Source organism: Sorex fumeus, unplaced genomic scaffold (genome assembly GCF_029834395.1).
Source record: "Sorex fumeus unplaced genomic scaffold, SorFum_2.1 ptg000183l, whole genome shotgun sequence".
NCBI classification, from domain to species: Eukaryota; Metazoa; Chordata; class Mammalia; order Eulipotyphla; family Soricidae; genus Sorex; species Sorex fumeus.
This window is the reverse complement of record NW_026606240.1, coordinates 4,269,322-4,284,502: the sequence shown is the minus strand read 5'-3', so window position 1 is coordinate 4,284,502 and position 15,181 is coordinate 4,269,322. Positions and strand designations below refer to the sequence as shown.

The 15,181-nt window shown below is 42.0% G+C and overlaps 1 protein-coding gene across 1 annotated transcript in view; it reads right to left on the bottom strand.

Moving 5' to 3' along the window:
* JMJD1C (jumonji domain containing 1C) overlaps positions 1-5,096 on the bottom strand; it is a 177,067-nt gene extending 171,971 nt beyond the window's left edge. The window contains exon 1 of the mRNA XM_056107900.1: positions 4,929-5,096. Coding sequence (XP_055963875.1) covers positions 4,929-5,096 — 168 coding nt within the window. The remainder of the gene's footprint in view (positions 1-4,928) is intronic.
* Between the last annotated feature and the right edge of the window lie 10,085 nt (positions 5,097-15,181).

Below are 15,181 nucleotides of genomic sequence, written 5' to 3'. Positions count from 1 at the left end.
AGGTTATAAAAACAAAAAAATACATATTTTCTACAAACAGATTATCTCAAGCAAGAGTAGTGATGGTTTGACCGCAACACAAAGTATTAGTTATAATTTAATTATATCATTTACAAAAACCTGTGTAAATATAAATATATATAACTAATCTCTGAAAATAATGATTAAGATAACTGAAACATCCAAATTCTTCTGGAGAAAAGCGGGTAATGAAAATCAAGTGAATTAAAGTAAAGTGTAAAAGCAACTAATAAGATAAAAAAAAATCCTTTTCGTATACCATACCTTTGTTAACAGTGAATTCACCATAATGCAAAGGAAAATATTTACATAAAGTCCTGGACTTTATATAAATTTAAGAGATAAAACTAGAATTCCAAGGAGAACTACGTTAGAGTCCCAAGGATAGAGTACCAGAATAACAAGTCACCAAGAAAGATCACTAAACTGATCTCATAAACACTAAGCTCTGGTATGTTTAAGACAATTGTAAAACTCATGAAGACTCTCATGAGACCCACATGAACCAAATCAATCATGTAAATGAAGAACCACGTTTAACAACTCGCATCTGTGACTGCAAAACATGCTACAAAAGCTGCAATAATCAAAACAGTGACTTAATGGAAAACATAGAAACAATGGAAAAGAAATGAATGCCCAGAAACAAACCCTGGTGTTATATGCTCAACTGATTTTTGACAGTAGTGTAAATAACATCCAGTGGGAAAAGGTGGTGCTCAGGACATCCTCCCGGGTTTGTGCTCAGGGATCAGTGCCGGAGGCCCGTAAGTGGTTCAGAGGATTGAACTCAGATAGCCCATGTGCAAGGTAAATGCCCTACCCAGTGTACTATCTCCCTAGTCCACAAAAACAAATTCAATGCTATATTTTAGCTCTGTCTATAAATGTATTTGTCATTTCCTCTCCTTAAACTTTGATTTGTATTTCACATAACTATGTCCATAAATATAAGCATCTTTATTCCAAACATGGAAAGATGAGACATAACATTCATACTATGTTCCCTTTACACAAATGAAAAGTTATAAAGGAAACAAGCGTTTCTCTTAGACATGAACTTTCCCATACATTAGCATACGATTTTCTTCTTTCATATTCCTGAACTTAAAAATGTTTTCGAATACAAAAACTTTGATAGATGAACCAGGCATTTTAGCTCATAAGCGACAGTCTGATAATTAGTTCCACCTAATCACTGTATCTTTGAAATATTCTAAAATCTATTCCAGGAATACTCCGTTGTATGTTCTACTGTTTCTGCATTCTCTGGCATGTGACAGGAAACCAACATTTAAAATAAATAATTTTCATAGCAATAAAATCAGCACAGCAAAAACAAATTTCTTTTTAAATTTCAAGAACTGTGGCATCCAAACCTATCAGTGGTAGGACTTTATACATAAGACCTTCAGCACCACACCCTCCACCAGTGTCGTCTTCCCTCTAACATTATCTCAGTGTCAGGGCTACCACCTCATGTCTCTGTGGTAAACTTCTTACTGAAGACCAGTTCTTGGATTCCGCTGCTTTTAGATATCTCTTATTTATTCCCCTACTGTGTTTTTTTTTATACACCACATGTAAGATAGGTCATTCTTCGTCTGCCCCCATTCAAACTTCACTTGTCAATACTCTCCAAGTCCATCCATGTAGCAGCAAATTGCATAACTTCAACTTTTCTTATACCCCAGAACTATTTCATTGTGCATGTACACCACAGTTTTGTTTTGAATCCACACCCAGCGATGTTCAGGGGTACCCCTGGCTCTGCACGAGAAAGTACTTCTGGCGGTGCTCAGGGGACCATAGAGGATGCTGGGGATCAAACCTGGGTCAGCAGTGTGTAAAGCAAATATCCTACCTACTGTACTGTATCTCTAGCCCCAATATACCATAGGTTCTTTACCCATTCATCTGTTCTGGGACACTCATTGGGTAGTTTTCAGATTTGGGTTACTGTGAATAGTGCTACAGTGAACACAGATGTACGAAAGTCTTTCCACATCTAGAGATTTTGAGCTCATGGTAGAAGCCAAGAAGCAGAACTGCTGGGTCATATAGAAATTCAATTCCTACTTTCCTGAGAAACGCCCATCTTGTTTTACAAAATGGATGGGCCAGTTGCCGTTCCCACCAGCAATGTTAGGAGGGTCCCTTTTGTCTCCATATCCACACCAACACTAGTTGTTTTTTGTAGTGATACATCCAAGTGTCAATGGATGTAATTTTTTTAAGTTGGTAAAAGAAAGAGCACAGATCTAAAGCCTCCAGAATATCTTTTCTGCTTGTGTGATATTCTTTCTTTAGGGGTGTGGGTGATACACAGCAATATTCAGGGAACCACGTAGTTCTGGGATCCAAGCCTTTGCAAAACATATAGGAGCCCATGGAATCATCCCACTGGCCTCAATATAGTAGCAAGTCTTGTGGCTGAAGAGGCAGTGTGGGGGTTGCAGAGACAGCACATGTCTTGCAGGTGAACAACCATGGATTGACCCCTGGCACATTATGTTCCTGAGCAACACAGCGCTGGAAGTCCCCTCAGCAAGACAGGAGCGGCCCAAGTAATCCCTGGCACTGAAGGGCCTACAAGCAGCAAAACCTTGGGTCCTGCTGTTAAACCGCGCACGAGTCAACGTTAGGAGTAGCTGGGAGGGGAACAGCTTTCAATCATGAGAGAAACCTGGAAGACACCTCCTACCCCAGAAAAAAGTCCCAGCACACCTGATTTTAGCCTAATTGACCCACATTAAATGTCATTTTAGCATCTATAAAATACTATAATCAATTCATACTATTTAAACCACCAAGATTATATTAGTCAATATAAGTGATAGGTAATTAATGCACATAGTAAGTCCCAGTAAGAATAACTTTTGAAAACAAGTATTACCTAATCAATTATCAAGTTTTGAAAGTCATTCTTCTAAATCATGTTCCATATTATCTAATAAGCCGAGATTTCTAATATATTTGCAGATTTATATTTGTAACTTTAAAAGAAAAAAATGGTGATGAAAACATTGCCTACCAGGGGTCTTTTTAGATAACTGATGAAACTCTTCAGGAGAAATTTCATATTACTGATCAATCTCTGCAGTAGTACTACAAATTCTGTAGTAATAAAGTTATAAAAGGAGAATACTATGCTGATGCTAACATATTCCAAGTTTGAGACAAGTGAATGACATTCAAAAAGAAATTCAGAAAATTCTGAAACTTAAGGTTGGAGCCATATGACAGCTCAGATCAGTCTTTAGCAACATTAATTTCTCATTTAAAATGTTAGGAGAAACTCAATGAACTCACAAATAGTTTGATTATTTTTTGAAGTAAAATATTTATAGTGTACAATACCATTACTTTTATAATTATAGCAATCAACAATCAAAATAAAAAACATCTCTATCATGTAAGGAAATTTTACTCTTTTCAATACTATTTTTAAATGTCCAGCATAACACTTTAACAAACTGATATGTTAGTCACGATAACACTATATCAATTCCCATCTAAAATAACAGATTTAAATCTGATAACTACAACACTATCTAACCTAAAATTTTACTAATTCTCACTAACTTACTAAAACTATGAAAACCAAATTCTTCTTCTAAATTTTAACTAATTTTATAAAAACGAACTGTAACTACCTTCCACATAAAAGTCAAGACAACCACTGTACTACAGGATTAAAAGAAATAAATTCAGCACAATCATTTCATACAAACCAAAAGAGGACCTGAACTGCCACAACTGGTAGAACCATTGAGACCAAAAATGATTAAGATTCTCTTTTCAACATAACCATTGCCAATCTTTCACGTTATCACTATTCTTATTTACGACTAGAAACATGAGCAAAGTCAAACTCTGCAATATTAAACCGCATCAAAGCATGCCATTGGCTAGTCATAAAACAAACTCAAAACAAAAATATTAAGCCAGGTGAAGAGAGATAAAAACAGATTTCAGGGTCTGGAGAGAGAGCACTGCGGGTAGGGCGTTTGCCTCGCAGACGGACGACCCGGTTCGGTTCCCAGCATCCCAACGGTCCCCTGAGCACAGAGCTAGGAAGGACCCCTGTGCACCGCCAGGTGTTGCCCCCAAAGAAAAGCAATAAATAAATACGTAAAACAGATTTAAGATGGCGAACTCTGTATACCATTACCAGATTTGAAAACTTACAGTGAAAAAAAAATCACATACTCCTTGGCAGTAGCATTAACTCACACGGATGATGTATCCACAAATTAACTTAAGGAAGCATCAAGTCGTGCCTCTTTGCTCCTCCTTTTACCCCCAAGCTGTCCCTCCGTGAAAGGTGCTCAGAGTGCATATACCCCGTCTCAAAAGCACACACCTTCCTACACACACTGGAAGAAAACGCCGATACTGTCAAACCTAAGGGGGAAAAGACCCTTGGAAGGGTTTTGCGGCCCCGTCACGCTGTGATTTCAGTGTCTCTCGCTTCATTCGGAATCAAATAAAACTAGGGCCACCCTTTTGAAAGGCGCGATGAACGCCCCCGCCCCGTGTGAAAAGGAAAAGCGCTTCAAAGAAACGCCCGTCGATTTCGGCGCCAACCCCGTCCGGATCCCCCTTCTGCGCGCGGCTCGCAGCGGCCCGAGCACCCCCGCGGCGAGGCGGAGTCGGACGGCCGCCCCGCCGCGGCCTGGGCTCGACGCGCGGAGCCCGGGAGCCCGGAGAGGCGTCCGGCCGTGCCTCGGCCCCGGGGCCGGGCGGCCGTCTAGTTCCCGGGAAGCCTCGGGGCCCTCGACGGCCGCGCGGCCCGGGGGAAGGGGCGGCCGGAGCGCCGGGGCGGGCCCCCGGGGCTCGGGACCGGGGACGCGGCGCACGCCGAGGGGGCGTGGCCGCCGGGCCCGGCCGCGGCGCGCGCTTACCGACAGGTCCGGGTCGCGGCGGTCCCGGTGGGACACGGCTCGGATGACCCCCGCTCTCCAGCCCCGCCGGCGGCGGCCGCCCTCCCCGCGCTCGGGCCGCGCCTCTTCGCCCTCGGCCAGGCAGAGGAACCGCTTCCCGACCAGCTCCGGCCGCGGCTCTCGCGCCATCGCGGGCCCGGGCCCGCCGCCCCGCCGCGGGCAGGGGCCGGCCAGAAGCTTCTACCGCCCGCCCGCGGACGGCGGCGGAGCACCGGGCGACCGAGGGCCCGCGCGGAAGCCGGGACGGGACGGCCCCGGGCCCGGGCGCGGCGCCGCCAGGACCTGAAGGGCAAAGAACTGACAAATTGCCGCGGCGCCGCCTGACGCCCGCGGCGGCCGCGCCAGGACCACTCCGCCGCCCCGTCCACCCGCGCGGCCGCGAGCGCCGCGCGTCTCCTTCCGCCGGCGCGGGGCGGGGGCGGGGGCGGAGGCGGCCGCGGGAGAGGGTCGGGGGAACCCCGCGGACGGAAAGTAGTGCCCAGCGCCGGCGTGGCGGCGGCGCGGCCGGCCGGGCGAGCGGGGAGGCGCGAGGACCAGGGAGCGCGCCTCCGCGCAGCGCTACGCCCGGCCCCCGGGGCCCGTCTCGGCGCGGGCTGGGAAGGGGGCGTGGCGCGGGGCGCCCCGGGGTCCGCCGGGGCTGCGGTCCGGCGCCCCTCGACAGCCCCGCCGCGACGCCCGTCGGGGCTCGACTCGGCCCGGCTTTTCAGGAACTCAACACGATCCCGACGCGAGCGACAGTCCGGAACGTGGGGCGAAAAGGACCCCAAGGAAACGGCGAGCGTCCTTCCACCCCCGCGTCGGCTGCGACCGCGATGCGATCCCGCTGCCGGTCATTCGGAGATCGCGCCCCTCGCTGCAGCTTTGCTGGAAAACTTCCGGACTTTGCACGACTCCTTACGGCGGACAAACGGCGCCGATTTGGGTTTGTCAGTACCAGCACGGACTTTAAGCTCGCCTGTCACATAACTTAAATGGGGAAGGGTATCAGAACTATCTTGGGAAGAAGTCATTTCAGCCAATCACAGGTCGGGAAATAAATGTTTTCTTCCCGTCCAATCACAAGCGGGTCTTGTAATTCACACACATGAATTCCACAGTGTGGAACAATTACTCCTTTGATCCAACCCTGAATTCTTGATGAAACCTCCTCACTTATACGTCAGTGAGCAGCTGGACTTCAGACATACGTTTTGAAGGTAGTTTTTAAATTCCACTCACTAGTGATTATAATCAACTGGAAAAAATCTAGCCCAAATAAAAACTATTCAGTTTCTCAAGAGAGTTCCTCAAACCTCTATTTAAAGAAAAAGAAGTTGCCTTTTTATTTACACTAGTAATCTGAATATGTTTAAATGCTTCTTTAGAACACTCAGGCTAAGCTGTTTGAAGTGGAAAAAGAATGACCACTACTAATATGTTAAATAACCAAAATTACAAGGAAGACAGATTTTAATCACCATGGTCTAATTCTGCCAATCTACAGACCGAACATAGAATTGTAAAAGACAACCATTAATAAAAAACCATTTCCAGAAAAGCACGTTGGCAAATGGGGAGAAAAACTGAATTTTACTTAGACAAGTCCTTTGGTACCTTGCAGGTACATACTGTATAATAAACAGCAAGACATCTTAAATTCAGACTAAAATTTCTCTTGTGATCTTGGCTATGGCAATAACAGTTACAACAAAAAGTTTGCTTTCTGGGGCTGGAGAGATAGCACAGCAGGTAGGGCGTTTGCACTGCACGCAGCTGACCCGGGTTCGATTCCCAGCATCCCATATGGTCCCCTGAGCACCGCCAGGAGTAACTCCTGAGTGCAGAGCCAGGAGTAATCCCTGTGCATCGCCAGGTGTGACCCAAAAAGTAAAAAAACAAAAAAGTTTGCTTTCTAATTTCAGTAACATATTGTCTAAGAGAAAATACAAATCTTCCATAATTTATAATGGGTTTAAATTCTGATGAATCCATCATTAAAATAAGTCGGGGGGGGGGGGGGTAATGGTCCCGCCAGCAGGTCAATCTGTACCTGTGAGGCGAGTGCATCAGCAGCCTGATGGCGCCTTCAGACTTCCAGATATCCCAAAATTGCTGCTGTGCCTTTGGCCAGACCCCAAAAACTTGGGGCAAAGTTTACCAAGAAAGTAAACGGCCAAAAGTTAGGTATGTGGGAAACACACCCACAAACCACCTCCAGCTCAGCTATATAATTGGAGGCAAGGCCTCTTAGGTTTCTGATTGAACTGCTTAATGGACATGATCCCAGAGACTCAGAAACGAATCTCAGAACCCAGTGGCTTTAGGTAGAAATGCGTCTGGTCCCTGCAGTAGGCTACCAGTGCTGGGCCAACCCAGGTGGGAATAGGTTTCGTGCCTTGGCCTGTTCCCCCTGGCGGCCCAGTGGCCGCCATCCGTCTGAGGCCACTGGATAGTCACATTTGGGCCCCCAGTGACAAGACACACAGGGCCTCACGGGATGAGGGTGGAGCTGGGCTTGTCCTCCCCACCCCAACGAGACCCCAAGTCATCGCCCACGAATGGCCTCTCTGGCTCCTGATCAAGCTGCTTAACGGTCAAGATCCCAGAGACTCAGAAACAAATCTCAAAACCCAGTGGCGTTTGGCAGAAATGCATCCGGACTCCACAGTACATTACTGTCGCCGGGCCACCCCAGGGAGGAAAGGGTGTTGTCCCTCTGCCTGATCCCTCTTGGCGACTTGGTGGCTGTCATCCTCCAGAGGTCATTGGACAGTCAGACTTGGCCAGCAGTGACGAAACTTGTCAACGGCCATGATCCCAGAGACTCAGGAGCAAATCTCTAAACCCAGTGGCTTTTGGCAGAAATCCCTCCAGATTTAAGTGTTAAAATTTCAGAATTTCAAAACCACATGGCCCTACTGCAGCCACACGACATCATATGTTACTCATAACCAGCAATAGAACACAAATTGTCTACTGTTGCCTTTTCAGCAGATCTGAGTGTTGGGGTAAAATCTTAAATAATGGTGGGTCTGGTGTCGAAATAGTGAATGTGATCAAAGTAGAGAGAGTAATGTGGAAATCATCTGCCCCGCAGGCAGGGGGAGGGTGTGGGATGGGGGTATACTGGGATTTTTGGTGGTGGAGAATGGGCACTGGTGAAGGTACGGGTGTTTCATTGCATGACTGAGACTTAGACCCAAAAGCTTTGTAACTACTCTCACGGTGATTCAATAAATAAAATTATAAAAAAATGGAAAAAGAAAAAAAAAGTAAGGTAGAGTTCATGCACAATTCAATCAGCTAATCAGTGGCTGAATAAATAGCAGTACTCCTACAAAAAAAAATTTAAAAAAAATAAGTCAAGGGGCCGGAGCGAGAGCACAGCGGATAGGGAGTTTGCCTTGTATACGGTCCACCTAGGTTCGATCCCCGCCTTCCCATATCATCCCGCGAGCACCGCCAGGAGTAATTCCTGAGTGCTGAGCATCACCCGGTGTGACCCAAAAAGCAAAAAAAAAAAAAAAAAAAAAAAAAAAGGGTCAAAATGTATTTGATACACCTAACCTAACAAACATCATAGCTTAGTCTATCCTACCCAAATGTGTTCAGGATACATACATCGGAAACATTAGGCGGACAAGGTCATCTGACACAAAGCCTATTTGATATAAAGTATTGAACGGTAACGTAATTTAAAGAATAATTATAATGACCTACTAAAATTTTGAAGCACAGTTTCTACTGTACTGGTATTATTTCAAACCACCAGTAAGTTGGGAAAAAATCATTAACTTGAACTACAAAGTCATCTGAGGAGACGCAAGTAATATGACTTGCATAAATCTCATTCAGTAACTTATAGGTTAGTTTGTCCGCTTAGAACTGCCGTTTCATTTCAATTTTGTGGGTAAAATCTGCTAAACTGGGTCTCTAAAAACCCTACCCACTGAATTTTGTTAAGTGCTCTACAAAACATGTAAAACATAAAATCATGAGAAACAAAGGTTGCATATACTCATCACATTTTCATCATAATCTTAGCACTGTATCCCAAAACACACACACACATTCACACCCACACACCCACCCACCCACATGCAGAGCCTTAGCGACTTTGTGAGCTGATATTTTTTGCCTTGTTTTAAGGAGTAATTATTTTATTTTTCCAGAAAATCATAACTGGAAATGATGTGGAATGTAAAGTCAGAATAAAACATTAAAATGTTTAATCCATTTGTCCATTTGTTTTCTACAATCTTTGTTTTTATGAAGATCCTTAGAAAATGCTCTGGGTACTGAGAAGTTAACAGTATTTTCTCATTATGTAAATAATGAAAGTTCTACAGAACCACTGAAAATGATTCCTTTACTTACAAAAACTAAAAGAAAAATCTCAGGAAAGAGTAGAACCATTCTTTCCACTCCCACATATAAATATTTATATTAAATATGTATACACACAAGTTTCAGAGAGATTAATGCAGAGATTAAGGTGCTTGTTTGCAATCGTGCAGACCCTGTTTCCACTCTCTGGAAGCATATGTGGTCCACCAAGCACTCTCAGGACAACTCCAGAGCAAGCAAAGAGCCTGGAAGAGCAACCGAACCTCTGAGTGTAGCCAAAAATCAAAACAACAAAAGATGTGCACACATCAATACAAGCAAGCTTGATTTCAAATAAAAAGCACTTCAGTGTTACTTCAGTACACACACACACACACAGAGAGAGAGACAAAAAATCATAAAAACAATCTGTGATTAAAAAATAGAAAAAAAATCCTATGTGGTGAAAAAAGAATTCTCATCCACTGCTGGTGGAAATATTGTCTAGAACAACCTTGCGGTACAAACGGTATGGAGAATTCTCAGTAAACTTGGAACTGCCATAAGACCCCGCGATCCCACACTTGGGCATCTATATCTATCGCCGGGACATAAAAACACCCTCAAAAGGACATATGCACACCACTACTCATTGCTGCACTCAGTACAATAGCTAATATATGGAATCTACCTAGGTGTCCAGTGTCAAATGAACAGATTCTGAAGGTGTGGTGTACATATACACGATGGAATACTACGCAGCTGCACGGAAGGATGAAATCATTTAATCTGCTGCAACATGACTGAAACTGAAAGACTCCACATGAGTGAAGTAACCAGAAGAAGACAGACAAGCACAGGATGATCTTGCTTATCTGTGGCACACAGAATACTGGATGGGGAAATGTACTGTAGTAAGAAAGTGAATGTTCAGAGAGGAGAAGGGCAAAGAAGAAATCAAGAAGGAAGAAGACGGGAAGCTCTGGGGGAATCGGCATCGGGGCTTCAGTTGGACTGGTGATGCGGGCGCATAAAACAGCCATGCAGCCAAAACACACGCTCAACAAAACTGAAAACATGAGATCTAAGCTGCAACCACTTAAACTTTGTAATGTGCCTGTCAAGTCGACAGAGAGGGACAGGGCAGGGGTTAGGGTGGGGAGGGAATACAGGAACACTGTGGAAGGAAGTTGACATTGGCGTGGGATTTGTGTTGAAACACAACGATCAGTAACTTTGTAAATCACAGTTCCTTAATAACAAAAATAAAAAAAATAAAGAAAACAATCCTACAGCACTGGTGAGGATATAAACCGGTACAGCCACTATGGAAACCCATTCCATCCATGTTGTTGCAAGATTTCATCCTCTACGCAGCCGACAAGTGTCCCCGTGTGACTAGATGATACTCTATACTCTTTTCCACTCCTGTCACTGGACACCAAGACTGTTTCTGATTCTTGGCTATTGAACACAATACTGTAACGAACATAGGTGTCCATATGCAGCATATAAGAATAACCTACATACCTCTCCCAGTTAACATAGAGATTCGTAATTTATTTGCTCATTTAGCATTTACTATGTATGTATCTCATACCCTGAAAGGTTCTGTTGACTATTCTTGAAAAGCTCACAGTCTATCTAAAAAGACAGACAATAAAAATGCTGTGATTTGTTTATTTAAGGAGGTATCAACAGAATGGCATACAGGGTAAGTTTAATGCATTTAAACAAATAGCTTTCGGATCTATTATGACAGGAAGATTTTATTGGCAAATATAAGACTAGATCGCATTTATGGAAGTCCTAAACTATAAATACACACACACAGACACACACACACGTACCTAGGAATCATGATTGTTAACATTAATATACAGAAAGTTAAGATTTTCAACTCAATTATGCTAATGGGAGTTTAGTAATAGAAGTGAATACAACTTATCGATTTATAAACTTTAATCTTCTGTATGCATTTTCCTAAGCATTTAAACAGCTGGCACTGATAAAATTCCCTTCAATTCCTCAAGAAAGTCACATCTTCATTCCCAGAGCAGGCCAAATCCCCAACTATGGCTTTTCAATACACTGTCAATTTGTCTTTGCACTTAAGATCATGATTGTATTTACATACTTATATAACTTTTGATATTTTACTCCATAACTATAACTCCATCATGATAAAGACAGTGTATTTTGTTGATATTTATATTCCCATCATTACTAAGTCTTGTTTATTCATTAAATGTTATAATGAATTAATAAATATAAAAAATTGGATATTTTTTCTAAATCCAATCTAAGACAAACTTAGATTCTCTGTATCGATGGACATAAAAAAGAATCTATGCTATTCTTACATGGTACTCACGACCTCAAAATACTTTCTTAGCAGATGGAGAAAGAATACAGGGAGAATGCTTCCTTATACATGACTGACATGGGTTTGATCCCAGGCATTTCACATGGTCCCTTGAGCCCACTAGGAGTGATCTCTGACTTCAGATCCAGCACTAAGCCCTGAGCACAGTCAGAGGTGGCCACAAAGAGAGATATATATGTATGTATGTATAGATATATACATACATATACACATGTGTATTATACATATTTGCACATATACACCTAAGTGTATGTAACATATTATCTTACCATTTCATCATGAAGACATAATGTTAAAACCTTCATAACTTAAGCTTTCACAGAAAAGCAAAACTGTTCCTTGAGATAATTTCTGAAGAACAGATAAAGACTTACAATTCCTAAGAAAAATATTCATTTCATTACTAAACTACCAATTTAAAGCAAATCCAAAAATGATCCTATGAGTGTATATCCAAAACAACTGTCTACTCTTAGCATTTCAAGACCGGTGGGTCTCTAGTAATGTCTTTGTTGGAGATATACATAATCTTTAACTGTTGACTTTCCACATAATGCCATGTAGAGAAAGGAAGAAAAAAGAAGGTAGGAAAAAAGAAAAAAAAAATCTCTGGGAGACCCAATTGGACACACACACACCACATTTGTTATCCAAATGTAAATGCAGGGTGTGCAAGAACCTACTGCATTTCTTGCAAACTTTCTATTTAAAATGATAATTTAGGGCTGGAGAAATAGGACAGGAGTTAAAGCACGTTCCTTAATAAGAGTGATAGCACAGAGGGTAGGGTGCCTGCATTGCATGTGGCTGATCCAGATTAGATCCCTGGCATCCAATATGTCCCTGAGTACCATGAGTAATTTCAGGATGCAGAGCCAGGAGTAACCCCTAAGCATCGCCAGGTGTGGCCCAAAAACAAACAAAACAAGCCAACCTTGATTTGATTCCTTGGCACCATAAGGTGCCCAGAGCAAGACCAAGAATGGCCCCTGAAAACTGATCCTGGAGTAAGTCCTGAGCATGGCCAGGTGCGGCCATCCCCCCAAAAAGAGAGAATTTAATGTTTTATTGATTAAAAAATTCTAATTTTGAAAGAATTTAAGAATATGCACAATATTAGAAACTTCCTACTCTGACAAAAGAGCAAGTGCCAGAAGCAAAAAGAAAGCTGACACTTGGGCACAGAGCATTTTCCCAGAGGGATGATCCCACAGTCCGTGTGTGTGTGTGTGTGTGTGTGTGTGTGTGTGTGTGAGTGTATTTATCATACCTCTCCAAAATGCTTCAATTACTATCATTAAATATGCAACACAGCAGTTTGTCTTTGCTTTTCCAATTGTTACATTAGCTATTTCTTTCTGAACAGGTTAGCTGCCTAAAAAATTATGTTCCTACTAGTCTCACAAGTTTTCACTATGGCCACACATTAACAGGAGCAAAGGTACCATATTTCATAGCATAACTATCTCAGATTTTATGCCTTTCTGCCAAAAAGAAAATAATGGGGTGTGACCATTATGTAAAGTTTTAAAGGTTATAACCAATTTCAGCACTGAAATAAAAGAAAAAAAAGTGAGACAACTCAGCAGTGGCAATAATTATGTGGTAAAGTATGGTACAAGTCCCAAAGAATGGCTTTGTTCATCTCCATTAAAGTTAATTAAGGAGAAAAAGCATCTATACTTGTGTTCAAAGCTACAATGAGAACAAGCCAAAGTGAAACCTAAGCTGAAAAGTAAGCTGACTCAAATTCTCAGCTTGCTAACTGCATCCATTGACGGACTTCCCCACAGATGAGGTTGGATGCTACATACTGAACTTTATGATCAAGAACACACAGCTCTGAGGCACATTTCTCAAATTAATAGCATCTGGCTTCAAAGAAAACCAAACAAGACCGAGCAGTGAAATATGGGGAACCTCTAATCATTCTTTCTTTGGCATATTCTAGAAAAGGGAAAAAAAAATCCCGATTATAAATAAATCTAATGCGATTTATAACATAAATATCCAGTAAAAATAAATCACCCTATTTAAGGAAAGTGTTGTCTTCTGGCACTACATGTGCTTTACTTCTATAAATTATTTCATTAAAAAATTGGGACCTGGGGCTGGAGCAATAGCACAGCGGGGAGGGCTTTTGCCTCGCACACAGCCGACCCAGGTTCAATTCCCAGCATCCCATATGGTCCCCCAAGCACTGCCAGGAATAATTCCTGAGTGCAGAGCCAGGAGGAACCCCTGTGCATCCCAGGGTGGTATCCCCCCCAAAAATTGGGACCTAATTCTAAGACCTGTGGCTCACAGAAGCAAAAGTATTTGGAAGGCCCATCAGTTGAAGTGTCTGAGACAGCAGAGAAATGGGCTATTTGCCTTTTGTGTGACCAACAGGACTCAATCCCCAGCCTCTTGGTCCCCTGAGCACCAGCCGGAGGTAACCTTGAGTACTGCCAGGTATGGTCATAAAAATAGCACATGAACATAAACCAAATCTAAAAAAAAAAAAAAGAGACTAGAAACAAAATTCAAATAAACATTTCCCAAATTTTCTGCTACTCCAAGGCAGATACCAATCTTTGATCTTAACTAAGATTAAATGACTAATAATGTACTCAAAAGGCAAGCCAACAAAGGTGAAATCCGTGAATTCCATTCAACAGTTATTTACGAATGTCCACTTAAACTCTCAGTCGTATTAAAAATAAGTCTCAACCCTATTAAAGTACATCTACTGAAAACATACTGCTAAATGTTTAAAAACTAAATGCTTTTTCCAAAATATTCCAAATCTGTTGTTGAAAACAATAGGCTGATTATAAAAAATTCAAGGAACTAAAATAGTCAAAATAATTTTGAAAGATAAAACTGGAAGACTCATACTAACTTATCTCAGAACTATGCTAGAATGCTTTATCAATTTTCTCAACTCAATGTCACTATCAAAGTGAAAATAATAATACATAAGTGAACAGAACAAAATGGAAAATTAAGAAATAGACCCACGTATAGGGTGGGTCAACTATATGTGACAAAGATAAAAAATGAATTTACTGCAAAAAGGACAGTCTCTTCAATAAATGATGCTGGAGAAAGCTAACCTCTATATGCAACCCAAAATGAATTTCTTACACCTTATTCTAAGGTTAACCCAAAATGGATCAAAGAACCATATGCGCAGTATAAAATAAACTTTAGGGGAAAAAAATTCAAGGCACAAGACCAGGCAAAAACTTTTTTAATTCCATAAAACTCACAATATTAAAAATTAAGCATTAGTGATATTTTTAATTCCTCTTCAAAGGTTATAGACTGGGAGAAATATTTGCAAAATATTTCTAGCTGATAAAGGACTGACTGGTATCCAGAATATTTAAAGATCAAAACTCATTAATAAAGCAAATAACCCAATTTTTAAATGGATAAAAGATTTGACAAGATTATTATCTAATAAAGCATATGGATAGCAAATAAGCACACACACCAAAAAAAAATAAAACATTCAGTATCACTAGCTATTAGGGAA